Source organism: Nannospalax galili, unplaced genomic scaffold (assembly GCF_000622305.1).
Source record: "Nannospalax galili isolate Female #2095 unplaced genomic scaffold, S.galili_v1.0 scaffold107, whole genome shotgun sequence".
NCBI lineage: Eukaryota > Metazoa > Chordata > Mammalia > Rodentia > Spalacidae > Nannospalax > Nannospalax galili.
Window position 1 is genome coordinate 196,911 of NW_008358490.1, and position 9,303 is coordinate 206,213.

At 53.3% G+C, this 9,303-nt stretch overlaps 1 protein-coding gene across 1 annotated transcript; it reads right to left on the reverse strand.

Annotated features, from left to right (window-relative positions):
* Positions 1-3,487: 3,487 nt before the first annotated feature.
* Positions 3,488-5,650, reverse strand: Fam181a (family with sequence similarity 181 member A). The gene is made up of 2 exons (XM_008821689.1): positions 5,464-5,650; positions 3,488-4,787 (listed from the first exon to the last, which is right to left on the reverse strand). Exon 2 carries the CDS (start codon positions 4,701-4,703, stop codon positions 3,825-3,827), a length of 879 nt encoding a protein of 292 aa, XP_008819911.1. The 5' UTR covers positions 4,704-4,787; positions 5,464-5,650; the 3' UTR covers positions 3,488-3,824.
* Between the last annotated feature and the right edge of the window lie 3,653 nt (positions 5,651-9,303).

Below are 9,303 nucleotides of genomic sequence, written 5' to 3' on the forward strand. Positions count from 1 at the left end.
TAGTTTCTGGTCCTCCAAAATGTAAGCCACTGGGCCGGTGAAGAGGCACTGACTCTAGGCCCTGGTCTGGCTTCCTCTTCTGGGACCAGGCAGTTTCTGTTGAATGGCCTTGCTGGCTCTGGCACCCCAAGATTTCACGAAACCGGTAAATCCCAGTGTCTGCAACAAGAGGAAAGGAAAAGTCTTCTAGGCTCAGAGGCGACTCAACAGCATCTTGCCCTTACCAAGGTCCTGATGGAAGGCACTTGTCTGAGCACACACAGCACGACCCTGCAGGTGGATTCCAGCTTTGTGCTTGGCTGTAGTCCCTTGATGTCTTGCTGGAGAAAGTCTAGAAGGAAGTTTTCATCCTTTCTCCTATGAATGCTCAGCCTCAAAGGTACAGAGGACGCTGCTAAGTGTGGTCAGTGCAGGAGACTGAGTGAAAGAAGCCTCTCACTAAACACATTTAACTTCTGAGCAAAAGCAATCAGAAGGAAAGCGGGGTCTGAGTTAAGGCACTAGATCACTAGTCTGTGAACTGTTTGGGTGCCTACCTGGTGGGCTATGACACTGCAAGATCCCCATATAATCTACCAGGTAGCAGCTATACAGCTTCACAAGTGAGAAATCCAGGTGCTGAACCTGATGGGTACCCTGGAGGAGAGGAGGCAGAGGGAGGGGTGGGAGCAGAGCTCAGCCACCACACCGAACACAGTTACCACTCATCCTGTGTCAAGTGCCCTGGCTGGGTAGCACTAGAACTATTTTGTGCTTTCTTCAATCGCTGTCTCTGTCTCCTCACAACTCAGATACAAAGCCTAGCCTGCGGCCTGCTCCAGTGGGTCACTGCTTAGGACCACCCTGAGCTCCATAGTCTCATCACACCTAGAGATGCCTACCTTAGAGATGATACACAGTATCACAAACATGGTCTTGGAAGTCTGATCTCAATTGCATTGGGTGAGCAGGAGTATGCTTGTTCTAGTGGAGGGAACTAGAGACAGATAAGAGTCTCCAGGCTGACTCTAGACTTTTCTCTTTTTCTTTCTTTTTATTTTATTTTTTATTTTGAGGGGGGTTTGATTGTTTTGTTTTATTTTGTTTGTTTTTTGTTTTTTGAGATGAGGTTTCACTATCTAGCCCTGGCTGGTTTGGAACTCACAGAGATCTGCCTGCCTCTGACTGCTGAGTGTTAGAATTAAAGCCATTCCTAACAGTATCAATTTTTATTTTATGTTTATGAATGTTTTGTGTACATGTATGCAAGTGTACCACATGTGTGCAATGCCTTTGGGGGCCAGAAGAGGGCATTAGATGATTGTTAGCCACTATGTGGGTACTGGGAACTGAACCCAGGTCTACTGCAAGAGCAGCCATTGCTCCCAATCACTGAGTCATCTCTCGAGTCCCCTGGCTCCGGGTTTGACTTTGAGCCAACATCAACATAAGTTGGTATTTTCTCCTCCCCCTTCATTTCTTCCCTCCTTTCCATTATTTTATTTATTTATTTATTTATTTATTATTTATTTATTTATTTATTTATTTATTTATTTATTTTATTGGCAATGCTGGGGACCAAGCCCAAGACTTTGTGTATACTAGGCAAGCACTCTATCACTGAGCTACATCTCCAGCCTCACAACTTGCTTTTTGGTTGGGGTGTGTCTGCTGCTGCTACTAAGATTGTTCCCACCCCTCACTCACTCCTCAGCCAATATCAAATCTCCCCAGATTTACAGTGTGTTCCTCCAAGCTGCTTTCCACATGGGGAAGGTTTGGTGCCATGGGCTCCTGTTGGGTCATGCCTTACCAAAGTTTTCTGCTTTTAAATGGAGTCATCTGGCTTTTGAATGAATGGATCTGCAGGTTCTCCTGAGGAAGCTGAGTCCCAGCATGGATAGGCTGGGGTGAGGGCTCAGGCAGGCCTGGACTCAGAGGTACCTGAGATGTGCCTCTGAGGGTTGACTCCTGCTCTCCAGGTGGAGTGATAGGGTGGCTCAGGTACTCAGTGCAGCATGATATATGGCTATTACTGAGCTATCAGCATGCTTACAGGCACCTAAGTGTAAGGGGCAGCTTCTGGGAATACAGGAGACCTGATGCTCATCTGCTCAACAGCTTGGGAAGCAAGTCTTCACCCAATTCTACTTTTTGGGGTGAGGAAATCTTAGCACAAAAAAGTAGCTTGTCCAAGATCATGCAGCAGTAGGTGTCAGGGTTGGATGTGAGTTTTTAACTCCCTGCTGTACAGACTGAAGGAAGCTGAGGCCAGCCCATCACAGTGGGTTCAGGAGGTCTTTGTCCTAATGTTCAGGGGCAAAAGAGGCACATACCTGCTCCTGACCCCTCGATGTTCACCAGGGCCTAAGCTGAGGCCCTGCCCCCTTCCCACATGCCAGAAAATGACTCAGGACAACTCTATAACACATCAGCATCTGTAACTGAAATCTTCTGAGGCCACTGGACAAAGCCTGGGAACACTGCCTGCATCCTCTTGGCCAGTTGCCCCCTCCAGTGGACTCCCAGCTTTGATGGGTCCTGGGGAAAGCAGGCTAGAACAGAAGGGCCCTGTGCAGTCTCTACTCTTAGAGGTTGCATTAGTTAAAGACTGACTCAGAAGCTAAGCGATGAAGCCAGGGCAGAAGAGGTCAATGTACCTGATAGAGTCCCCTGTGCTGAGGGCAGGGATTCACCCAGCACCAGGCTTGGTGTGAAGGTGGTGGTTTGATCAACTGTGTGGCCTAATGACCCAGGAACCCCTCAGCTACATCACTGCCACAACAAAGCATGCCTGGGCCCATGCTCAGGACTCCCCTCCGGTGACTTTGCTGTCTGGGAATTATCAGGACAGGCCCCCCACTACTTGCCCCCAGCACACCCCTCTACTCAGTTACAAGCAGAAGTCTTGTCATTCCGTTGACATGTGCTTGAAACATGACAGTGACTGAGATCAATCAGAAAACTTGGACATGAGTTAGCTAGAGACTGCTACTTAGAAGGGTTTGAGAGTTTGGTGGTTTTGGTTTTATTTTGCCTTGTTTTGGTTTGCCATGGACATATAACAAATGATCCTGCTTCAAAGGGACAGCTTGGTCAAATCACCTATTTTGGCCATAAGGAACTGAAATCCTGTTTGGTCTGGTTTTCCCACTGGCCAGGGTTGGCTCAACCACCTTAGCACAGACCAGACAGAACTATAGATCTACCTCCCCTGGGTCAGAGCATCATGCACCCTTGGGGTCCAGGCCTTGCTCACTCTATCTTCTGACATGTGGACATTTCCCTAAGGGCCTCCCCACATCCCTCCCCACCTCTCTCTTATGAAAACTGAGTCATAGCATCTTCTAGTCCTGGCATCCCTGTAGCCAGTTCCTCTGTATCAGCCCTGGCTGAGTCTGGGATGGTTCCACTTTATGACACCCAAAAGGTAGAAATTGCAAAAGAAATGTTTTTATTCTTTTAACTTTCTCAATATTTACAAAGAACAAAAGAACTGAGAGGCCCCTCCCCGCAGTGGGTGGCAACTGAACAGGTGTGGAACTTGGTGTCTGGGTGGCTGCCAGATTAGGGTCCCACTACCCATGGTCTCCGCAGGGACAGGGAGATAACGGCCTGGACACCAGCCTGCTTGAGTAAGGGATATCTGTGCCTGGCTCCACAGGCTATAAGGACCAAACTGGTGTCTGCCTGAGGAGGCCCCTGCCTGAGGCAGCCCGCCCTCTGACACAAAGAAAAGATGCCCAAGAGACCCTGCCACTGCCTAGCTCCCTTCTGACGCAGAGAACTCATCAGGGACCCCATCCTGAAGGCTGAAGGAGGGGTCGGAGGCCCTCCCAGTCCAGCTAGAGGTAGCCAAAGACATTGAAGATGGGTGGAGGCATGGCTGGCTTGGTGGGAATGGGTTTCAGAACCACAGGTCTGTACACTTTGGGCCCTGGGCCATCCACATCTTTGCAAAAGTGGGCCAGCTCCCCAGGTGAGGCTGGGTTTTTCCGCCACAAGCCCAGGCTGGGTACTGGGCCTTGAGGCAGAACCCCGGGAAGGCCAGAGAAGATGGGCTGTCCATGGTACTGGAAGGGGCAGTAGCCCCAGGCATCAAGGCTGCCTACCAAGGAGATCCCAGGCATCTTGAGTGGCTCCTTGTCAGCCAGTGCCCTAGGGGACATGGGCAACGGGGCAGTCTCAGGACCCAGGGACTCCAGGCCCTTGCAACTTTTCTTACTCTCATACAGAGATGCTTCCCTGGCTCCCAGGCCCACTTCCAGCCCCATTGGGTAGCTGAGGGTGGGCCTTGGCTCCTCCCAAAAGGAAGCGGGTAGCTGTCTCTTCCTCATGGGCACCTGGCCAGGCCTAGCAGCCTCTGGACTTAGTCCCTGGAGGCTCTGCTCCTTAGAAAGGCACTCCTCCCCAAAGGGGGTCCCCAGGGCCTTCTCCTTGCAGCTCCCACCCCCTCCAGGGCTGGAATGGGGACAGGGATGGAGAGGCAGCCGCCCAGGCCGGTCCTCAGGTCCCCTTTGTAGGTGGGTCTCGGTGGCCCTGCCAGGCAGGCCCCGAGGGAGCCTCGAGTACTTCTGGGAGAAGCGCTTGAGCTGCTTCTGCAGGTACTTGCGATGGTCCACGGAGCGGCGGCATGGTGCAGACTTGTCCAAGGCCGCCTTGATGTCACTGGAAGCCAGGTTCACAAAATTCAGCAGCATCTTCACGTCACTGTCGGCTGCCATCACCAGGGGGACTGCGCGGGGCTTTCCATGAAGAGTGTGGGTCCTGCTGGGGGCTGGTAGCTCCGAGGATAGCACGGAGCAGACCTGGGGAACAGAACAGGTAGTTGGAGTCTCTCTAGGGCAGCCACACCCTCCCCAGGGCCACTGGGGACTGGGTGCTTAAAAAGCACTCTGCCAACCTAAATAGCCAGTGGGCCAAGGGACACTTGTAAATCACTCAGCATTTCTTCAACATCTGAGATGGGACAGGTGCCAACTATGTCATGTAGTCTGGGGTTGGACGCCCTCTTCTTGAAAAGTAACTTGCCCGAAGCCACCCAGCTACAAGTAGCATTGCTGGGGTTACTTTCCTAGCTGGTCGCATCTCCCACCTCCTGCATGACCAATGTGCACAACTAGCCATCCAAGTTTTGATTTTCAGAGCCAAAGCAACCGCTCCACTTAAAGAAGGCCAAGCCCCCTTCCCCCTTCCTGGTGGTGGCCTTCCCCTCCCACCACCCCGCCCCCTCCGCGGTCCCCACGCTCCACCCCCAACTCTCGTGCAGGGCCAGGCAGGACCCCTGTCTAGCACTTAATGGAGACCTGCCTCGCGGACTCATCCCAGACTGCAGGCAGGCAGCGGGGACTCCCCTGTGGAAGCATCTGCCGCAATTTCATGCCTCCTCGGCCACCACCCACAGTAGTGCGCCCCTCCCCCAGACTCCAGCCCGCCCAGACCCCCGGCCCAGCCTGGCCGAGCCGCTGGGGCCTCCACACTGACCGAAGGTGCAGGCCGGGCCCCGCCAACGTGGCCGGGCAGGTTCCCCACCGTAGACCGGTAGACCCTCCCTGGCAGGCCCGGCGTGCCGCGAGCTCCGTGCAGGGTGAGGAGCAGTTGTGCAGCCCTTGAGTGGGCTGAATGGAGGACAAGTCCGGAGCTGGGGGGCCCTCAGGCCAATCAGGAGCGCCTCTCCAGATACAAAGCATCCCAATCAGGCGGCGGCGCCCCGGTCCCACATTCTTTGCCGTCACAAATTGTCACCATGGGGACCATCACAAAAAAAGACAGCTCCCAAATGCAATCATTTCCCGGTAAATTTCTACCCTTCAGCCCCACTCTCCCGGCCTCCACGCCCCTCCTCCCCTTGACCTCGGTACCCTGGTTTCTCAAGGGGGTGGTGTGTGTGTGTGTGTGTGTGTGTGTGTGTGTGTGTGTGTGTGAAATGCCAGGGATGAGGGCGGCTGGACGGAGTGCAGACAGGCACCCAAACCTTTCCCAAATACTCCAGGCCTGCAGCTGCCATGCTCCAGTGCAGACAGACAATCAGATGGGGTAAGCCGGGATGGGCTGCTTTCCCTCTGCCCTTGAGTGTTGAGTGTGGACTGTCTCTGTCTTCGTGTCTCTCCCCTCTCCCACCCTCCCTCACTGGAGGAACCCCTGGGATGGGGACCCTGAGGGCATGTGGGGTGGGGAGGTATGCTGATGTGGGGAAAGGTAGCCTAGAAGGGCTGGCTGGCTAAGGGGTGCTGGGATATCCATGGGAAGGGAACCGCAGCTCTCTGGAATCTTGTCTTTATGTTTGCTTCCTCAATTGAGCTGCACAAAGCCTGAATTGCCCATTCAGCGCGGCTGGACAAAAGGGTGGCGTTGCACGGTCCCCTTGCATTTGTAGTCAAACAGTTAGGGACTTAAATCGAGTCGTCATGATGGAGAAAGAGGTGGACAAAGCCCATAGAATTGCCATCAGCAAACATTTTCCTGTGTCATATTAGCCAGTCTCCATGGCTCCCCCTGGCCTGGGGACAATGGCACAAGTTTGCACACTTGGCTACTGTCACCGTGCCAACGCCGGCAGGGCTGCAAGCAGGGCCCACTCACTTGGAGCAAGCAAGGGAACCCAGGCCGTGTTGGGCCTACCCACCAACTGCCCAGAGGGAAGGTGAGGCTGACAGCAACATGGCAAAGAGGGTCGCCTGGGAAGTGCTCATGAGCCAGGCCTCCATGGCACCCAGCTCTGTGCCCCCCACACTCCTCCTCTCCTCCCCTCCTCCCTTTTCACTTTCTGCCACCTTCTCTAGTCCTCCTGTCTGCACACTAGCCCACACCTTCGTCTCATTGCCTAAATGCCAGATGGGTGGGGCTAGGTGACCTCACTCAGGAGTGGTGCCAGGAGACAGTGTTGTGGGGACTAGGTACCTGCCTACAGTGACTTGAGGTTCCCTTCTCTGGAGGGGCTAACCCAGGGCTCCTGAGCTGTGACTCAGACACCCAGAGCCAGTGTGAAGTTCTCTGTGCTTTCCCCTGTGCTGTGGGACCGGGGAAGGATAGACAAGGCTGGGCTGTGACCCCTGTAGTGGCAGCCATCAGTGCTCCTGACAGCTGTCCCCTGCGCAGCAGCTTTGGCATGGTTGAGGGCTGTGTCATCACTGTTTTAAACCCCATGGATTTGAAGGTGTTTTCTGCAGCATCTCCCGACCTACCCTGACCAACATAGGCAGGCACCATCCTTTATGTTCTGAGCACCTGGTGTAGTGTACTACTAATGCACTCTGAGGCTGAGTGGCCAATAGATCAGGCTCCTGCCAGCTCCCCTCAGGGCTCCTGCTGCCTGCACAGAGACGTTATCTGCAGCATCTCAATATCTGGGACTGCTCCCCACCAGCTCCCGCTCTGCTGGGAGACTGCCTCATACACCCTGGCCCCACTCCTACACTGTCAGTCTGCACCCTCCCTGCGCCCTACGGGCCCTGCACCCTGGAATGAGGCTGCTTTCTTCCAAGAGCATCGCTGCTCCCTTCACCTCTCAGCTTCCTATAGGTTCGCATCACGCCTTTCAGCATCTCCTTCTCATGGTCCTGTCTCCACACTTCTCGGCTCACGTGCTCCAGAGACGTCCAACCTTAAAATGTCTTTCCAGGCCAGGAGTTATAGCTCAGTGGTGAAACCCCCACACAACCCTAACCAGCCTTTCCAGAGCTCGTAACGTTGGCTGTCCTACCGAGGCCTGGCAGAGTGGTTTCTTACTGTTTGCTGAATTCAATATTTTATCCATTCCACTAGCATGTATCCCATTGACTGGAAACAGCTGCTTCGTGTCTTGTTTTGTGGTCTGTCTCTGGCCAGGTGAATGCTATAGGGGAGAGAGCTTGGCTTTCAGGTTTGTTCTAGTTTCCAGGGCCCAGAATGGCCAAGGCATGGAGCAGGCATTGGTGAAGGGCATTGGTAGTTACTATGATTATATCCAATGGCTATCTGTGCTTCTCGGGGGGGATGGCACTTAAAGCTGAAGGCACACTCCAGATTGGACTCTGGTGTCCAGCTAGGGGCTCCCAATTAGAGCAACGAGCTCAGGCGATTGGGACTAAACCAGTACAGAGCTGGGGCATCCCCATTGCTAGATCTACTCCCTGTGACCTCTGACCTCAGCAGTAGGGAATCCTACTTGATCCAAGGGTAGAAGGGAACAGGTGTGAAGTCATTCACTCCCCCAGGTGCTAGGATTACTGTCCAACAAAGAGCCATGCAATTGGAGGCAGGACTGACTGGCCCCGTGTGCAGTGAATGACAGATTGCTGCTGGCAGCAAATTCTAGTCCTTGGTTGTCAATTAGGGCTGGCCCTGACTCTCCCCTCTCTGCTAGGCCAATGCCATGTGCTAGTTCACTGTGGCTCTCCTGGTTCACTGTAACTACCCATGCTCTGGGGAGGGAGTACAGCTGACCACCTTGACTTAGGTAACATGCAAAGGCCACGTGGGGCACAGCAACCTGCCAGAACCTTTGATGACACAGGACACACACCACACGGTGACTTATATAACCCCTTACATAACAGAAGCATTTCTATCAAAGTCCAGCTTGCAGCATGTGTCAACCACAATCAGAGCCAACTGGGGACGGGAGCCATGGCGTGTAAGCTCCCTTGGCTACTGGGGATGAGCACATCCTGCCCAACCTCATGGCTAAGGTTGATCCTCCAGTATAAGTGTATCCACAGAGAAACTCCATGGATAGTTATAGCCTGTTGTGGTCAGTCTCTGCAACAACAAAGGCAGCCCTCTGAGTGACCAGGTACCTCTGTTTTCCTGACCACTGACTGGAGGACTGGCTTTGAAGATAACATTCAACTCTGCTTCTCTCTGGTTATGTGACCTTGGACCATCACTCACCATCTCTGGGCCTTGGTCTCCTGATGAATGTCATGAACAATTCTTAGCTGCTGAGTGGCAGAGAGAGATGCATGTAGGGGTTGGAGTGTTATTAGTTGATGGTCACTTAGGAGTCCCAAACTTGGCAAATGCATTGGTTTCTCCTAATACAGATCAGGGCATATTTAACTTCAATTGCTTGCCTGGGTATGATGAGGGATCAGAGCTGGGGAATTTGAGGACAGAAGGCTCCAGGCACAGGTGGCAGAGCAGGCATTGTCTGCCTCCTGGTCTTGGAGGAATCAGTTGGACTGTCATAAGTTGGATAGCATATGGACCGGGCTGCTACCCCTGCTCCAGTGAGGCACAGACCATGAGATTTGCCTCACAATGATGAGTAAGGCTGACATCCAGCCCACACTGACTGTGATAGGTTTATAACTCCTCATCATGGCAATGAACTGTGTCTCAGAT